The sequence below is a fragment of the Eucyclogobius newberryi genome, unplaced genomic scaffold (assembly GCF_026437365.1).
Source record: "Eucyclogobius newberryi isolate DKJ021-1_F unplaced genomic scaffold, fEucNew1.0.hap1 SCAF_21, whole genome shotgun sequence".
NCBI classification, from domain to species: domain Eukaryota; kingdom Metazoa; phylum Chordata; class Actinopteri; order Gobiiformes; family Gobiidae; genus Eucyclogobius; species Eucyclogobius newberryi.
The window spans coordinates 17,194,061-17,214,229 of NW_027315846.1; the positions used below are offsets into that span (position 1 = coordinate 17,194,061).

Below are 20,169 nucleotides of genomic sequence, written 5' to 3' on the forward strand. Positions count from 1 at the left end.
TATCCGACAAGTGCTACAGCATGGTACTTCTCATTTTTACTAGTTAGAGAGGCACATGGGGAAATGCTGTATGTTAGCCATGTCTTATGATATCATTAAACAGTAATGTTGGAGGTGTTCAACTATATATCACACAATCCAATGAAGAAAAATAAGGTTTTAAGTATACTGGGGAATTCTATGGCTAAAATTATACTTAAGTTTTTCCTTTGTGGGGAAAAAAAAGAAAAAAAACTACAACTGTAAATTAACTTAAACTTCAAAAGAATCAAAAAAAAATCTCAAGGTAAACAATAGGCTCTTGAGGCACAAAAATGGCATTGAATTGATGAAGTCAAATAATTGTCTTTGTTAAGTTGTAAAGTTTATTTTGACTCCTCGCATTTGGCACCTTCAATTTTATATTTTTCCATAGACAAGAACGACAGATTTATATTAACCCTAAACACTGCTTCAGTATCTTAGTGATGAACACCGCCAGAGAGGAAGAACAGCTACAAAAGGAAGATAAAGCCAACGCCACAGAGAGGTGAGCCAACTGTTCCAAGTCTTAAACAAGGGGGGTGTGCTGTGGGGAATGGAGATAATTTAGCATTTGTGTAAGCTGTTTATCAAATTATTAACTGCACAGATGTTTGTGACTTGCTGGGGGCAGAACAGGGACTCTGCCAGCCAAAGGGAACAAAGGTCTGAATCATTCAACGGTGATGTGCACTGAATACCAATTTAATTTACAAGCTGTTAATTCTCATGCAAATTCTGACCTCTTTTAGGGCATACAAATAGCCATACACATTAGATGTCTTCAGAACGACAACGTAGAGGGGAAAGACAGTGAAAGTAGAGCACAAAAGTGTTACACAGTAACGAGTGTGAAAAATACAATTGTCATAAAAAACAATACCTAGCTAACTGCTTCCTTACAATTATATATGCGGCGTGTTATTTTAATGTGATGCATTACAATAATGCATCACATTAAAATTGAATTCATGTAATGATTACATGAATTCATATTTTATAGGCAAAACCAAATATTTATGTATTCAACTCCATCTGGAATGCCAATAAATATCTATTAGTTACTCATGCAGATTATACGTACTTGTGCAGCAAGTCTTTTAGCCAGTGGACGTTGTCGTGAAGCTGCATGTACCTGGCGCAATTACAAAGTACAAGTTAGAATTGGTAGGATACTACAAAATAAACAACTGTAATTGTGTATTTGTGTAACATGAGATTTAATATCAAATGAACACTCACATGATTCTCAGCTAAGCGCAGTTGGACAGCAGCAGTGAACATCCAATTTACTTCCTATACTCCAAAGGGACACCTTCCAGCTAAACAAAAACATTGGTAACAATATCAATTATATATGCAGGGGGCCAACAAGAGGATTTATTTCACAACAAATAGCCCCATAGAGAGATGCTAAATAGAGAGATTAGCATTAGAAAAGAACAACAAAACTCCCTGTTCAATAGGTTAAGAGGAAATTAATGAGACCTGCATAAAGAAAATTACTTTATTGTGTGGATTTGGATTTGGAAGACAGTCAAAATGTAAAAATCCAATAAGGATGTGTAATAAAACGTATGATAAACAGTAAAATAAAGAGAATATGACATGTCCATGGATTTATTATTTATTTAGCATCACAAGATGTTGGTCAAGTCATAAAATGTTTGTTTGGCCAATTTAAGCAGACAAGAATACACGTCCACATATAGAAAAAAAATAATATTGCTAAACGTTGTTTTGAAGCGTATCGTCTATAATTAGCAACGATCTCAAAAAGAAACGTATGCTCAAACAAGGCGATATTTTTTTGTGGTAATTTAAATAGTCCATTCACATTAACATTCCTGATGCATTGTTAAAGCATATGTATATAATAAAAATATTCGTATTTTTCATCATTATCACTTCAATTGCATGATATTCAGGTAATGCAAAATTCTCAAATATTAAATTATATCTTAGCCCACACCAGGCGTCCACGCTTGTGCACAGAGCCACGCGCCTGCACCAGCTCACGCATGCGCCATACACTCCTCAGGTGACCGCTGTGTTTTGAGAGCAAAGATTTCTGGGATGCGGTGCTCATGGTGACCAATGTAAACCTCTCCTCCCCTGCTTTCCCGAGCTAGCAACGTTAGCTAAGCATCATGAATTACAACGGCGACCAGTATTATGAAAAGATAACGTTAATTCAGCAATGCATGTGTAAAAGGTAAGCCTCGCCTCTTCGTGTTCATGTGTTTAGGAGATTCTTTACTTGGCAGGCAGCCCGTGTTTGTTTGTTGCTAACGTTAGCTGGGATGCTAGCGGTGCGGTCAAATCTAGCTAAATGAGACGTTCCATGATGATTCAGTTCAGTGCCTGTATTTATGTTGTGTGTTTGTCTATTTGTGTTGGTTGGGTTTGTAGGGAGAAGAGAAGACTTGAATTGGAGAAAGAACTCTTTGTCTATTGCAGATCTGATAAAAGGATGTAAGTTGACGAGTGAATGGATTTTGATATACCTCTCATACAGTACCATTTCTTTCATCTATTTTCTCTGTTATTGTTATCTATTTTCTCTTGCAAATAGTACCCTTCTCAGAAGATAATATTCCTGCTGTGGAGTGTTGCTAACGTTAGCTCTTCATGTATTTTAGTTCACAGATGAAGTGTTCAAAACTTCGCAATTATCTGAGAGAAATTTCTGACAGAGAGGAGCGAGCAAAAATGAGAAATCTTGATCTTCTGAGTGAAGTGGAGAAGATAGAAAATGGTATGAAGAATTATCAACCAAACCCTAGCCGTCTGCTGCAACTAAAGGTGATCATATGCCCAAGAGTGGTGTTTTTATTATTATGTGTTATATTACCATATATATATTATTCAGTGTAATACTCTTGATACACATTGATACTTAGTTACTGAAAATTACCACATGTTTCATAGATCAATCATGTTTGTAATGCCTTGCAATAGTCAAATAGTAATAATATAAATAGCATTTAGTGAAGCTAAGACAATGAGTTTGTCAGATTACCATTGCTAATGGCTGTGCGTGACAGCTCAATATCATATTAACAAAATTGTCTTATGACGTATGAGTTAATTGCCCAATATCAAGCAGTCAGTGTTAATTTTTTGGGGGGATTTATTAAGGCCTTTATTTGGAGTTTGTTTTTATTTTTATTTGTTCTTTTATTCACAATTGGTTTTGTTCACGTGACAACACAACATTCTAGAACTCTTATAGTTTAAAGTTGAGCTGGTGGGCAGGTGAGTTTTTATGGCAGAATTTGCCGTTTAACTGTCAGATTGCAGATTTGTTGTTCTGGTTTATGGTTCATATCTCTGTAATTACTTGGCCTATCCACAAAAACTGGCACAAAACAAACAAAAGTGAAATTATTTTTTCATAATAGCTTCAGACAGTGGTGCTATGATTCAACTCCGAAGGCGAGATTGTTGTCAGTTGAAAGGATTTTAAGACATGAGATTAATAAGACAAGTTTGTGGATCCCATCACTATTAAATAATGATAAGTTTCAACTTTTGTAGATTTCTTCTGTTTTGGATATTCTTTTCAAAAACAGTAAATCTGCCACAGGTCCCAGCCCACCATCTGAGATTATGACACCAACAAATATTAGAACAAGAATGTAATGTATTAGTGTATAAGAACATGAATGCAATGTATTAATGTATTTATTAATACACTAGACGGTGGCTCCAGACTTACAGGAAAAATTGTTGTAGCTAAAATTGATGATTTTTTATTTTTTATAGCAGTTATTGTAATGGTCACATATAAATGATGATTTTTATGAAGTATACTTCAGTTAATTGTTTTTAATCATGTTTTTATCACACTCATATTTATTACATATTTGTTGTACAGGCTGATGTTAGGATAACTATTTCAAAATGTATGGACACAAGAAAAATAACAAATCAAGAGGCTGAATCAACAACGGTAATAGAATGTTGTTTAAAAATCCTAAATCCACTTTGTTGTTTGTCGTGTTTATAATAATGATAATTATTATTATAACTATTTTGTATTCATGTAAATCCAAGCTCCTCCATGCTTTACTGAATGACAAAGAAAAGCACATATTTTTCCTGGAAAATCCTTAGAAATGTTTGAATTAAAACGATGTATGCTACTAACGCCAGTGTCTAATCCGAACTGGTGCATCTGTACAAGTGATGCAGTTCAAGCCCATAGTTGCTTTTCCCTTCACTTAACACAGTTAAAGCTCTTTTAGATGAAATGTCTAAGACAGCTCATAATAACTTGGAGCATGCTGTCTAGAGCAGTCACTTGTAACTGTGTGCACCCCCCAATACCCACCCCTCAGCGTCAATATTGTAATGAGCAAAATGGTACCGTCACTCCATTATGCATACAAGCCATTGGCTGGTAGTGTGCATGTCCCTCAGGCTGCAGCATTCATTAAGGGAAGCTTACCGGGCTGAAAGCTGGAGACAGATGATAACGGGATATGATTTTCATATTTAATACATTCCTTGGAAGAGCGCACGCGTGCCACAGATTGATAGAAGAATCAATTGCTACTTTACTGAAACACTTTCTACTTTGCCCTGCAGCTACCGATGGAATCACTCAGCCAAGAAATTAACTTTTCCCCTTTTTTACCTACTTTGTGGATCTGCTGGGCTGGCTACATGGTTACAGTGAATGTTATTAAGCTGCTAACTGTTTGGTATTTAGGACGCTTATCAGAAAAGAAACAGAAGCCCTGCTTTTTGTTATTATATTTTTAGGGAGGCTTTTTGCTTGACTCTCTCCTCCTCTTGGTGACACTGCAAACAGGAATCAAACATTAAAAGTTTTTATACTGATCTTAAGACATTCTTCTAAAATGTCTTTTAATATCAATTCCATCCTCTTCTTAACTAACTAGCAGCACTGTTAAATTTCTTGGATAATTTTAAGTGGATAGTATATGCAGTCACACTGCATGAGATTTAATGTAAGCATAATTTGTATTATTTATCTTTTTTGACTGCAGGTGAAAGTCATGGATTGTCAGTCCTTTATGGATCCAGTTTACAAATCAGCAGTGGCAAATGTTATGGGCCAGCAGACACAAGCTATTCCGTCAAATGACCATATACTGCCCTCCTCTCCTAAGAGCAGCCGCTATTTCCCTGATCATCTACAAAGTGGCCTTTTGAAGGACTCCAGCAGAGAGGATATCGTCAGCAAACAACCATATTTCTCAGATTACATTTCAAGCTCAAAAGATACCACAAATGGCCATAAATTAAGTGACAAACAAGAAAGAACAACTGCAGAGCTCCCAACTATTTGTGCATTGACAATTAGTGTCCAAACTGTGCCTTCTGAACGTAATGAACACAAGCCTTCACCTCCAGTGACCTTGACAGCAGCTGATGACAGGCCATCTCCCTGCAGCAGTGGTCCCATGGGAGACGAGAAGCCCATTGGAGAGAAAGCCCATACCTCTCAGTCTCCGGAAATGGAAAAAGCAGAAAGAAGCTTTAAAAACTCTATTCCTGGAAGTACGACTGACAAAGATTTGTAGTTGTTAAAACACTAAAAACGTTGTCATTATTGTTGTCATTATGTGTGTTTTTTCTTTTTACTTAGAAAATTCAGAGAGTCCACTGTCCTCAGATGAAGACTTTTCAGTAAGCAAATCTAGTGCTTTGTCCCTTTCACTTACACAATCTGAACTGGATGAAGACTTACTGGAGAGTGAAGCTGCTGACAAACAGGACCTCGTTGGAGACAATGATAGTCACTGCCATTACAGTCCAACTGAAGGAGTGATTATGGAGAGGTAGTAAATGTCTATTGAATTATTTATTACTGCATATTATAAAACAAATGTGAAATTTCACCCTGTCAATCTTTTTGGATTATACTACATCTGAAATTGACAGACAGGATTGTGGCAGTCACCGCCCGTGCCACTTGGCAGGAGCTGCAGCTGTAGTAGTCACGCATCACATACACAGATCCCAGAACCTGTCACTAATATATAACAGTATTGCTGTAATCCAAGATAATACAGAGCAATTTTCTGCCTGACTAACCTTAAGAAGTTCCCAGTGGAGGAGGAAATTTGTGGCACCATAGAGTGTTCCAGAGTGTGAGCATATGGACAGCTCTCACAGCCACAATTTTTTAGCAAGACTATAGCCTCTGAGATGAAGCATCGTATTGGATGGATTGGAGAACCCAAGCTAGTCTCTTCTTTTCTCACTAGTTCCTTGTTAGCAAGTGCACTAGGAAAAATTAAACATGAACCTAATAAATATTTTATGTTGGTTATATGTTCATATATATTAGAAATAGTGTAATTTAAAAGAAGACCCTTGCATGGAGAAAACTTCCATAGCCAACCATTATTGTATTAGTATTTTTATTTGATTATTTTGCTCATTAGTGAGACATAATTTCAAGAATGTCATTGCTATCCCTGTTATTACTTGTGGTATATTTTCCCACCCCTTTTGTGTGTTACATCGGCCCTCTGTGTCGATGAGATTCTTTTGACACCAATCACTCAACGGTGAGGCCATTCCATGTGCTAAATCACCTCGAGGTCACCACTGTCACACTGTTGAGCAATATCTCGGCAGAGAGGCTGACCTCTTCCTCAGAGCTAACAATGTGCTCCTGATGATGTCGGCGCATGAACAACAGTCGCATCTAAAGTGAGGTTACAGACCTTGACATGAAAGCTAGCAACAATACAATGAAAGGTTTGTGGGGGGGAAACTAATTCACTTTCTCTCTTTAAGGTCTCTTTTTGAAGAGTGTTGACAAATAAAGTGAAAAGAGAAAGATGACTATTTCAAGGCCTATGCTGACGATAAAGGAGCCCAATCTTTTGCCTGTACTACTTCAGCCAGGCTCAAGAGGACTTAGCACAGACAGACTGTACACTACAGAATGTCATGGATATGATTCATGCCGACACCTTAATCAAGATGTTTCCAGGAAACAACCTGCAAACAACAGGAGCAATTGTTTGCTGACCTCTAACCCAGGAGCCTGTTAAGATGGTCATAAATTCTCCTATGGCTTAGGATCTTTAGGCTTGGATTTCCAGGAGAAATCATTGTGGGCCACCAACAGATTAATGCTTTAGCTTCTCTGTATAACCCGTCTCCTGTTAGGGCCAGATTATACTATAAAGCTCACAGCAAAAGCCCCCATGGAGCTGCCTCTCAGTTTGAAAAAATTGAATAGTGCTTTAAAGTATATTATTGCTGTATATTATTGCTATATTCTATGCATGCAAAGCTGATCATGTCTTTTACCTTAACAGTGCTATGTGCATTTATTTGAGGCAGGATCTATGCCTTGTCATAAGGTACTATTTGGCAGACATAATCGCCTCAACATCAGACATTTGGAGATGTTTGTTGCCACATCTCTAGTGTTACAGACTGATCGCACAGCACTTCCTCAAAAGCACAGAAAGATAAATCTCAATGTCTCCTTAAATAAATAAAATGGCAGTTTGGTTAATAATAAATAAGACATTAACCATGTGACCTTCTGCAGTTGTATTTCCTTTCATCACATTCACATGTAATGTTTTGCAGCCTGTCTCAGAGAGGTCTCTTCAAGCTGCTAGACACCATCGAAGGACAGTTCCATGCTCAGCAAAGCAGAGTATATAGCGATTCTTCGATTGATGCACAGGAACATAACAGGATTATTTGGTAAAAACCTTTCGTCTTTGTTTATACAAAAATACAAATATTTTCTGTCCATATAACAGCTGTAAATAAGAGCGTTGTTATTATTATTATTAAGAATATAAGAGTTTTTTTTTAAAGTTTTTATTATTATACTTCTGTTTCTAATCTGTCTAATCTGTGTTGCAACATTGAAATTCCCCCATTGTGGCACAAATAAAGTGATCTTATGATACCCCTTAAGTGTGGTAAGCATGTGTGAAGTGCTAGCCGCAGCTACATTGTGCATGTAGTGGTGACAAGCAGACTGGATTCATAGCTTTGTGACACTTTCTGACTGCTCTGTATATCGGCCAGCCTTTGTAACAGCGGAGAGGACTTGAATGGTGAGGACCCTAAAGCGTGTGGAGCAGTTGTCCTTCATGAGCTGCAGAGGTTGTCATGGAGTACAGAGAAGGGCTGCCTACTTCCACTGGATGTAGTGAGTGCCCACAGATCGTGGACTAACACACATGAAATAAGGTATGTTTTCAGTGAATCAAATTAGCTCTAAATTGTTAAGTTCTATTTTTAGTCTTATTATTACTAATCAAATATTTTGTGCTGCAGGGGATATTGTAGCCCAGTGTTAAGATGACTGAAAACCTCTAAGACATTGATTATGCAGTATTGCAGTCTATATGTGCAAACAAAGACGCTTTGTACTTTGTGTTGTATTTATTGTACAACACGCATATCAGTGCTCTAAAAGCTACCGGGTTCAATAGACCTTTCTTTCCTTTTAATAGAGAAACATGAACTGACACTGAGGTGAACTCCACTATTGAAAGAAAAGAGTGTCTGCACATTTTTTCCTTCTTTTGAATACACGGCATTGAAGAGGGCATGCACATAGAAATGCTGTTGAGATATTGCACATGACCATTTCATTCAGTCTCCCTTGTCCACAAATGTAAAGGTCATCTTTGGTGTCACCTCCTGTGGTAAAACGGCACGGGTGAATGTCATGAGTAAATTAAAATGCCCTATCTGTGACTTCCAGTCCTTTGGATAATAAGTAGTTATACTCTAAGCCAAATCCATGCTCTGCTTCACTACTCTATTGATTTGACTGAGACCTTTCAGCTCTATACTCTGTCCACTGGCACACATCTAGTGGTGTCCCTCTCCCTCCTCCTGAGATGCCTACTGCGTCTTTGACCTTATTTATACTAGTTGATGTTAACTGGAATTGATCAATTCCTCAGTGTTTAGAACAACAACAAACGGCCCTTTTGAAACCTTTGAAAAGATTATTCACATGCTTACAAATGACTCTTTACTCAATAGCTCCTTCTTTATGTTTTATTTTGCTTTTATATTCAAATACAATTTAAGTTAAATCTTATTTTAATATTGATAAGAAGGTGTTTTTGTCCTGGTTCCCTGCACCTTGGCACACACAGTGACTGTCTCCTGCCTGATGCCGCTCAGCTGTGGGATCGCTGGTTCAAGCACGCCCTTCTGCTCAAGGAGCGTCATGTCCTCACTACAGAGCACTTGGTCCAGCTGTTCACACCACTGCTGCTGGAGCGCCATGCCACATACGGCCACCAGGTAGCGCAGGAGGAACACTTTCTGTCACCACACACCAGACAAAACATTGAGCATACCAACATGTTTTTTTTTTTTATGTACACTCACTCTCAACCTGTGTGTGGTACTAAACATGCAGCCATATTCAGTATTACAGTATCAGTTCATTAAAAAATGAAACATTATTATTATGCTTGTAGAAAGTGTAACATTTTGGTGAAATTTTTGCACACTCGATTTGATAGGTCACTTGTCTCTCTGGAGATGGGGTCTTAGTGTGACACAATACTAGAGCCAATGAGGGTGACTGTAGAGCCTCTTGAATATATGAACTGACAAAAGCAAAAGAGACATGCTGCTACCTTCATCAGCGTGCACAAGGGGAAAAGCATGAGTGAAATCTTTCGTTCATGCTGTATATTTCCTTCTGGCTGTCTCTTCTGTCCTCTCATACAACAGCTGACTCTCCACATACAAGCGCAAACACAAATTTCTATTCACGTCTTGCCGCACTGCCTAGCTACTCTAACAAATGGGAGCATGCAACTCAAAGAGGCGCTTTGAATATTCAAGTGCTGACAGTTGCATTCATTGACATTTAAAATGCAGTGAGCTGTGAGAGCCCTTAGCGGACAGTATATTTGACTATATGTTAGAAAAAAATGAAGTCATATCAGGACTAGGATCAAGTGTGAGTGTTTGTTTTTTTTCTTATTTGTGTTTGTGCCTCTTTTTCTCGCTCAAATGTGAGCGTATCAGTCATGTAATTCTTGACTTTGACTCACTTGTAACAACAAAGAAACAATGCCTAAAGTTTGTCATTGTCAAATCCTCCTGATCCCACTCTCCATATTAGTGCTCATTAAAAGTTGCACAGGGCCATCTAAGGATGAGAGGCACTCTTTGATGACAAAAGAGATGATCGCGTAGATGACAATGGCTGGATTTCAGGGAAGGTAGAAATCGCTGTGTGGCATCTTCCTGCTACTCATCTGCTGAACAGCTATTCTTAATTGTGTATCCTCATCTCCCTGGAGATAAAACTGAGCTGGAGAGGGAGGAAGAGAGGAGTTTGACTGCTCCTCTCCACCAGAAGGGGAGAGATATCCTTAACGTGCTGCACATTAACACTGGGGTGATTGCATTATTTAGGTGTTTTTCTAATCTCATGGATGAGAAAAGAAGGGAGAAAAAGTGTGATTGAGTACAGCAGTGAAAGTGGCTGAAGTTATTTTTAGTGAAATGATTGAGTATTTCAACTTGGTAGTTTGAGTATGTATCCTCGCGCCAGCCGTGTGTGAGCAGCCATGGCCAATATAAATGACTTGCCTAATCGCTGAGGATTTAATTTAACACTTCCTTCACATTGGAACAATTAAGAGTGGTTTTAATTTGTGCTGCTCATAGGCCAAAGTGCTGCTGAGGACACTTCTGTCCCGGTCCAGTGAGGAGTGCCCCTCAGAAGAGGACGAGAGTGATGTGTCTTTCTTTGGCCCAGCTCCTCTGCCTGACTCCAGAGTTGTGAGGCCACTGCAGAAACAACGAAGACCAGGTTGAGCACATGTTTTGTTTGTGTATTTATTGGACACTATAGACGCTTAGAGCTGGGAATTTAATTTAATTTTAATTAAGAGAGAAATCTAATCATCAAATCCAAAAGTATTCATACATTGATTTTTCATTATTTATTTAAGATGAGTTCTTCCCAAACCAAGACCAGCAATGAAAGCTGTTGTGGCTATCTGTAGATTTCCTCAGTAAATAATTATAATGTCTAAATCTATTTTATCATTTAGTTTTTAAAATGCCAAGCCTATTTTTAACAGCTTCATATTCTGTGCTATAGTCCCCCCTTCCTATTTGTATCCCTGCGCTCCTTTCTTCCCTACCTCGCCTCCTCACTATGTGCTTCCCTTTCTTACAGAACTACAAAGTAGTGAAGAGGACAGCCAGGACGAAAGCCCTGTGGAAAGTGTTCTTATTAGAGGTAAAAAGGCATTGCCGATACCTCGGCATTCACACTGTTCTTATGTTGTGGCTGGTTTCTTCCCACTGCAGTGAATAATGGGCTCTTTTACGCAATGGTGATGGCAGGATGATCAAGGTGAATCCAGGGTCAAAGTCCCACCTGAAGAGCTGCACTAGTTCTCTCTAATTATCTCAGAGAAAACAATATCCATGTTTTCAGCCTGGTCTGTGGCATTCTGGTCAAATTTGTTGGCTCTACGTAATGCAGCTACTTTAATTGTCAGGACACCCGGGTGGGAAGCACAAGAGATCTGTCATTGCCTCTCATGATCCTTTAAACAATGAGAAACATTGCTGGACTTGAAAATACTGGATGTAAAGGCATCCTGGCAGCAGTTGGTGTGCCCATCCCTCAGCTGCACCTCTGAAATGTAAAGCAATTCTACATCCTTGGCTTTCAGATTTCCTACTGGGTTTTCATGCGTCCATCCCCGAGGTGCACAGCCAGCAACATGGGTCCAGTTTCTATTATCTCTTCTTAATCAAAAGAAACATTACAAATGCATGACTAAAGGGTTACACTGCTATTTGAGAATCAAATAGCATGACCTTGGGGTCATGACCTTGCCAGTGCATACACTCTCCACCTCATGTGGCTTTGTACTATGGTTAGACCAACTCCAGCTGTGTATAAAGTACTGTGGGAGGATTTTCTTATAAACTGAATTATAAAAATGTAACTCAAACAATAATTGTGTTATTTCTCTAAAAAATATTTAACTCTCCTCTGTATCTGCAGGTCCTGCCATGTCTGTAACTGTATGATTTAAAACAAGATATGCATAAATAGTGCTAGGTTATGTCACAAGCGAGCGCAGTATAAACAGACCCCATACTGTTGTGTTTGTTTTTACAGAGTCAAAAGCATACCAGCTGCTTAAACAATCAGCCATGCAGAAAAGAATAGTGAGTTCTAAAGAAGAGGATGACGAAGACTGTGATGATCTCTCTGGTAAGAGAACTGGCCCTTACGAGTGCATCATTTTTTGTATAAATATGACATACATTTTATTATCATAAATAACATGCAAAACCTAGAGTAGTATTGTGTTAATTGGTGTTATACTGTTTTGATATCATCACCCCAGTGGCTTTGTGGTGTGAGGAGTCCGATCCCATTTATTCTGATTACGTTTTCTTTTTTAAGGAATAAATGAGCATGAAGAGGACTCGGGGTGGGCCAAACGCCCCTTACATCAAGACCCTTACCCCGGGTAAAACACTGTTCATTATTCTACAGGCCACAGGAAATAGGCCACCAGACACCAAAGTGCCTCACGCCATTTGCATGCTCTCATAATTCCCTGTTCATTTCCATAAGATCAAGGGTGTACCACCCATTAACTTGCTCACAAAGACAAAAGGCCCCTAAGCCACTCTTACTTACAGTTTGCTTGATTTAACTGGTTTCTGAAAACCTTACTGGTAACAAAAACAATTTGTTGTTGTATATTATAACTATTTTCAGACTTACTGTCAAAATACAAACCGATCAGGTCAAGAACAGAATCAACAATGACTATTTTGGTAGAAGAGGACTCAAGTGTTGACAATGAGAAATATCCTTTTTAGTTTATATCCTTGAAGCTCGTTTAGACAGCTGAAATCAGACACCTAAGTGGGGTGGAAAAGAACATCTAATGATAAATAGCTTGGTGGAGGCTAACAACCATCACGGATACATTTGAATATCCACACGACTTCATCAAATCTGCAATTGCATGCCGGGTCCTCAGAGCACCTCTTCACTGCGAACCCATTTTGGCTGTAGTAATGGCTGGGTAAACGTTATGAGGAATAATCTTCTCTGATTTCATGTGATTACTGGGCACCACGCTGACACAAGGGCTGAAGTCTGTATCTCCCTGGCCTGGCAATCCGGCACTCCCAGTCTGCCTATTAGCCCTGGGAAGGGCCTAATGGGCTGGCTCTATTGTGGTCCTCATTGCTACTGATGTCTACCTCTGCCAGCCCTAGTGACCACCCTATTTAATAAACATGAGCCAATTTTAAACCTAGACCCACTCAGAATGTGATTAATGTGCATGGAAGGACCACAAAATGTGTGATTAAATACACATTTTAGAACAAAAAAGTAAATACATTAACAAAAGCAAAAGATACTAGCAGTGTCAAATATATATGGACAAATGGGCAATTAATATGAACCTGACTTCTTTGTCTCTGTTTTCTCTGGTTTTGTAAGAACCACAATCACTAACTATGACATAAATGTCCCAATTGTCTTTGCAGATTAGACACGCATGTAGACACTCCATTCAAGTGGCTTGAATCACTGCGTATTCTCACTAAACTTGTCTGTTATTCTTTTGGGTTATTCTTTTGGCTGCTAGTCTCCCACTCCTGCCCTTTCTCCATCTGTGTGCCCCTTTTTATTCTTGTCTTGTGTATGTACAACCCCTTCCTCATCCAACTTGTTAATTATTTGCTTTATTTTGTCAGTGAGATGATGAGTGACTTCAAAAGAAGCAAATGGCTGGACTCTAAATACAAAAATTGCTTCCTCTCTGTTGTCTTAGACAATAATTATGATTTGTCAGTTAAGCCTGGACTACAGCAGAGGGATTGTAGTTTAAAGCAGAGGCTTTGGTGCAAAAATGCATTTATAGCCCTTTGTGAGGCTCCTCATTATGTGTGGGCCTGATTCATTAAGTAATTGGTTTGCAGTTGTTTACATGAGTATTAAGGCCTTCTATTCAGGGCCTTTGAGAGATACATTGTGCAAATGTTGCATGTTATGAATGCAGAATGAGAGGCAGGGGGCCAGTGCTATTGGCCAAACACTGCACTCCACTGAAAAGTGAGAGAAAAGCGCTGGGTGCTGCTTTGCATAGCAATGACTGGGGTCTTAATAAGCTTTACAGATTAAATACATGCAGTCTATACAAGATGCAAAGAGATACTCTTAACACATTTATATGTGTTCATTTCACTATTATGGCATTTGAGAGAATTGAGGTCTTTCATATTTTTTTTTTCTCTTCGTCTTTGCTCACTCCCACACAGTGTTTTTCAGGCAGATACTTTTATCAAATGTGCTGTTTATTGTATTATAACTGGCAGGGAAGCGACTGATCTGCAACATTTATTAAGGATTTGTCCATTAAAAATCTTTTGCTGTCTTTGTGAGTGGCAAAGTAAAATCACTTTGTGCTTGAGTGGGGATGAAAGGAATATTGCACGAAGGAGTGAGTCTTAATAAGCAGCTGCACTCCATGTAAAGACCACTTGTTCCCCTTTGTATGCCAGTGCATGCCACTGCTTCCTCTCGTGCACAGCAGCATTGTGCTATATACTGTAGGCATTTCAGGTATCATTATTTTTCTTATTTTTATGTAGACTGTTTGTTATCTTTCTAATGCGCATTTGTTTTTATCTTGAACATCTTCGCGTGCATGCAACATTTTTATAGAGGTTAATACAAGCGGTGTAGCATGGGCTGAAAAGTACACAAATTAAGTGGTAAACAAAGAGGCGTACTGAAGGAATTTAAAATATACATATATATATAATTTTACTTATTTTTCTTTAAGGTAAATAAAGGTAAGAAGGGGAGCTCACTGCCCTGCAATGGCTTGAATGCGTGGAATGTGGTTTAACTATTTCTATTAAATACAAAAACACATTTACATCATCAATGTTGTATTTGTTAATGTAGATTGTCTGTTAAAATATGTTTGTATAGATTGACTTTAGATGCTGCTCCTCAGTCTGTATACTTTACCCGTCACGTGGCATGTGCTGTAAATATCCCCTTCATTCCCTCTCCTTTCTCCCACTATTCCAGCCTCCGTTCAAACGACTTGGCCAACTGCTCAGCCCTCTCCATCTGCAGTACCCAGTTGCCGCCAGCAGAGAGCACTCACATGCTAGAAAGTGCCCACTCACCAGGCGCTTGTCCCCTGTGCTGTTGGGCCCCACTGAAGGCTTTATCCTGCTCTCATTGAGGCCCGTTACTGCATCCGAGCGCAGACCGTGCTCCTGAGGGTCGGGGCTGGGGTAGGAGTAGGAGTAGATGGGAGTGATGAGGTGATGGGGCTCCCTTTACCTTTAGACAGGCACTGCTGCGTTAAAAGTGCCATTGTGCTATTAGCATTTGTGTGTGGGCGGCAGGAGCTTAAAAAAAGCCAGGGTAAATAAAGGCAGTTTTCCAGCTAGCATCGTGTCCAAGCAATTGTTTAGTGCTAGACAAGCATTACCGGTATTTTGCACACAGTGGTCATATGTTTGCAGATCTGTCCCATTTGTTACATTATACATTTCGAATATATGATGTGTATTGGAGTATCTATTCGACAATACATGTAGTTCTATAGAATTATGTATTCAGTGGCATTGTTTGAACTTATATCCCTTAATTATTCAAATACTAAAAGAGGCTTCCTTAATGGTTATAGCGGGCATCCCTATTTTGTCATAAACTAAGCTATCACAGAAAATTATAGTGCCAAATAAGTAGTCTGTATACACATTTTCAGGTCGCGTGGACTCAGTGATGTATATCAGACAGGAATAGATGTTAAAACGTGTCACAAACAACAATATGAAACAAATGTGTGATAGCAAGAGCGAATGAGAGAGGCATTGTGGAAAGAACATTGGAATTACAATAGCTGTAATTTGCATCATTTTACACATTTACCTCTCCCTCCCTGGCCCAGTCCTGCCCAGTCTTATATATTCAGATCATTGCCTCAATTAAGGGAAACTCAGCTGAAGATGAACTGGCATAAATGTTTATGGAAACGGAATATTAGATTGGCGGGGTCACATACAGACTGGGCTCCCTATGGTAATGGCTTCGTCTTGAAATCAATCCTAGCCCTTGCTGAAGTGGAACAGCTGATAGACCATTCCCATCCTGGGGGAAGTTGGAGAAAAGAAAAAGCTCAATTTACTGTCTGTAACAGCTATTATTGTGGCAAAAAGTGTTAGTAATTGTATGAAATATGCCACATTTCTCTTGCTTCAGGTACGCTGTTGGATTCTTTACTTTGGCAGATGGGTTCTCTATTCCCTATGGTTTTGTTACTTCAGCGTTTATGCTTTAACTGACTGTTTAAGAGGCTTAATGTGGATACCGAGCTCATGCATCCCTTTGTGCTAGAGCTTTCATGGGCTGCCACATTTATTTCACTTCTTAATATGCATTTTTAAGTCTTTTTACGTACAGTTCACCACATGAAAAATTGGTTACCAAGTCTAGTGTATATTGAAGTGCACATCATTTTTATATGAAGAACAACCTTCAGGAGTTATTATTCTGCCTAAACACCATTGCGTTTGTATTGTAGCATCAATATCAAGTAAAATAAAACAATGTACATTTCACTTTTAGCAGAATGTGTAAATGAACCCGCTGTTTAATAAAACGCATACTTTCTGTCATAGATCTGTCATACATACATACATACATACATACATACATACATACATACATATCTATTTGACAGTGTGTCATGGAAGAATAGAAACTACCTTTGGCTAAAACTCCTGTTGACCTAGTCTGGTATTATTCGTCCTGTAAATCTAGTCACTCGAGATGCATATGGAATGAGAGGATGTTTGCGTCTTTGCATTATGGCTGTTTAAGCGTTGGGAAAGGATTGTTCTCTGGAGCTTACATGCATACTAGCACGCTTTTGGAAGAAAAACAATCATTGTATAAGTATTGTGATGTTCTAAATGTAAGACTTTTAACTCCAGGAGCATTTATATTTGAGAAAATACTGACATATGAATTGCTAAACTAATACAAGAACCCCATGGACCTCAGAACATGGTCTAAACTACAGGTACAACACGGTGAGGCAGTACATTTTGTTTGTTGCAGAGGACATTCTATTATCCAAATAATTGCAGCCTTTGCAATTTGATATTTGCAGCTCAACTCAAATAGCGATTTTGTTTCAATTGCGACATATTGTGCAGCCCTCGTACTGCTCTTTCACGGTTTCAGAGAGAGGCTCATCAGTTCTTGCATCCTAAAAGACCCAGACAAATTAGCTATATAGATATGTATACTAACCGAGGAGATGATGAGGATATATTGTGCACCTTTCAATGGGCTCAGTGAGGATGTAAATTAAAGAGGAGCCCTTTAATAGTGGAAGCAGGGGGCCTTATTGCATATGCATTGAATTAGATCAAAGCCTTTTGAAGGTCACACTTTTACTTAGCGCTATCACTGAAGCTATGGGAACCTGGCAATCCATGTTTTGGGATGGTGAAGAGGTCCTTCTTCTGGCACATTTGGAATAAGAGCCTTGTAAATTGTTGTTTTTATCCTCATCAGAATAAACAATCTGTGCGCAGTTCATGTTTATTCCTTCATAGTCTCTAACCTTTCATTTAAGCTATTTTAAGTTCAACACGATGTTATCAAAGAAAGTGTATGGCAATAACTCGCAAGGATAATGTTTTTTTTTTTGTGTTTCCAGAACGGAGGGAGCGATCTCAAAGGCTCATTCTGCTCTACAGTCAAAAGGTGAGTATAGACAAAGTTGCTTCCGTTGCTCACAAAAGACGATGTCAAAACGAGGTTAATTACATCGAGCATATTATGATAAAGAAAGTGGGACTGATTGTAAATTTTTTTTTTAGTTTCAATCAAGCACCAACTGTTCGATTATACTTCTCTGTAAATGCAATAATGCTTCTGAAGTATTTGCAAATGGAAAATTACCTTGAAGTTCAAATCAGGTTGGTGAAAGCACGTATGCATACGCTCCGCTTTGCCTTGTTCATGGTTAAATGGGGAAAAAACATGTCTGAAAAGTAAATGTAGGTGTACAAATAAGGGAGGACATCTGCATCGACCTCCAGTTTTATAGTCACTTTGTATTAAGTTTGAAGATTGGATTATATCGCCCAAGACTTGTGAGTGAACAATTTGTAGATTTAAGACATATTGTAAAGCATAAAAGCAAGATTCTTAAGATTCTCATTGTGATATGAAACTCAAGGTAATGTTAGCTTCTCTCTTTTCAAATGGTTATGAGGAGGAAGTAGAATTGACAAATATGCAGACGATGTAAAAGGTTACACTTTATGTGAAGTGTGGAAGGGTAAATATTCTCCTGTTAATTTGTCTTCTTCTGCAGTAGAGTTCTGGGGAGACTCGGATGACAGCTACTGCGAGATTGAAGCGGCCCTACGTCCTCAACCTTTCGACATGAACAATGTTGACACAGACGACTTCTACAACTAATTCATTCCTATCCCGGAATATTTTCTACACGCACTGAATTGCATCAGAACATTCAAAGGTGTTTGCTACATGTGTAACACGTGCCATCAGTTTTGCTAAATGTCTGCCCCACATTAGTAAATCAAATGTATCTGAAAAACAAATAATATAATAAAAGGAGACAGCTCTCATGGGTAAAGTATGTGAAGAGTTGTCCAACACTCTGATGTTAACCCTGCTTCAGTCTCTTTATCTGAACAACTCTCCCGGCTCATAATAACAGCTCCAAATAGATTAAACTGATCTTTTAAAGCGATTTGTTTGCACTAGGCTGGAAATCATGCATTTTGAATGCTGCAAGCATCTCCGAGTGCTCTGCCTCCAGCCTGCTCGAGTGTAGTGATGTGAGTCACCTGTGAAACGACAAAGCACAATGGCCACTCTGCGCACAGTGCCGTGACCTCTGACCCCCCTGAAGAGGCCCATCTCCAAGGGCACGTAGTGTAGCGGCGCTAAAAACTCTGTGTATAGAACAGCACTTAAATATTTGCATTTGTAGCCATCGGTTCTTTAATAAATGTGCTTATATGACACTTTTGCGGAAGCCAGGTCTAAATTGAACAGGGTAAATAATTCCGGGGCAGCACACGGCACACAATGGGGACCTTTGCTGCATATTGTTCTCTACTATTTATAGCTGTGTGCTGCTGTGTGGGAGGTTACATTTCCAAGTTTTCATTTATAGTTCATTATGTCTTTACCAGTGTGAATGTCCAAATGTGCTGCTCTGGGATGTGGTAAAAGCCTCTGGCATCTGGTGTCAGTCAGATTCCATTATATGAACCTTTTAAAGTAGGACTCCACATTCATTACCAATAATGGCTGCAGACAGCCCTGACCCAGCAGAGAAAGAGAACAGAGGCAGAAACATTTGGAATTTGCTAAACGGCTTCCTCACATAATATTCATGTTAAGGAGCATGTCAACAGACACTTGTGTGAGACACATAGCTCATAGTGGAAGTGGAGTTGGATTGTAGTAATGTGTACACAATAACAGGGTGAGGAGGAGCATCACAGCCTCCACGCCACAAAGACAGAGGTGCCTTTGAAGTGTCCTTGACTGACTGCAAGTTTTTTTTATTATATTCAGCTAAGGTGTACAAGGTGATTACAACATGCGTTAGAATTTACCTTCAATCTGTAGTGCTAATGTCAAAGTCTCACACAGTTAATGCATTCATATGATAATTTGAAATTATGCAGACTTATTATAGTGTGCAACATGCTGTTCATGGGGGTGCAAATATGTGCTTGTATGATTTATTTTGGTAAAGTGAATAAAGTCAAGGTTTTGTATTGATAAGATGTCAAGGTATTGTGGTTCAGCATATAAAACTGTCCTTGTATGTTAAAAAATATTCAAATGGGTTGCACTGATTTGATTTCCAAATCAAACTTGAATGTACAGTTATGGGAACAATAACTTCCACAGGACCAGTACAGAAATGAATATATTGACTAGATTTTAGCATAAGTATTAAGCTTCCATAGTTTCCAGATTGATACAGACATAAAGCAAGACTGGAGGTTGCAATCATTGATGGTTATTGCACGCATATCTATTCTCTCTATTGTGTGAGCATTTTT

General features: G+C 38.8%; 1 protein-coding gene across 5 annotated transcripts; it reads left to right on the plus strand.

Annotated features, from left to right (window-relative positions):
* Window positions 1-2,112: 2,112 nt before the first annotated feature.
* kiz (kizuna centrosomal protein) lies at window positions 2,113-19,885 on the plus strand. Of its 5 annotated transcripts, none has more exons than XM_072457337.1 (15): window positions 2,113-2,236; window positions 2,434-2,496; window positions 2,664-2,826; window positions 3,902-3,976; window positions 5,040-5,553; window positions 5,642-5,834; window positions 7,612-7,731; window positions 8,065-8,229; window positions 9,153-9,303; window positions 10,690-10,834; window positions 11,207-11,269; window positions 12,167-12,262; window positions 12,458-12,524; window positions 17,772-17,818; window positions 18,438-19,885. In XM_072457337.1, exons 1-15 carry the CDS (start codon window positions 2,172-2,174, stop codon window positions 18,539-18,541), a joined length of 2,031 nt encoding a protein of 676 aa, XP_072313438.1. In that variant the 5' UTR covers window positions 2,113-2,171; the 3' UTR covers window positions 18,542-19,885. The 5 variants fall into 5 exon arrangements, with proteins under 5 accessions (XP_072313438.1, XP_072313439.1, XP_072313442.1 ...); XM_072457339.1 differs by having other exon boundaries at window positions 2,132-2,236; window positions 2,434-2,508; XM_072457338.1 differs by lacking the exon at window positions 3,902-3,976.
* The last annotated feature ends 284 nt before the right edge of the window (window positions 19,886-20,169 follow it).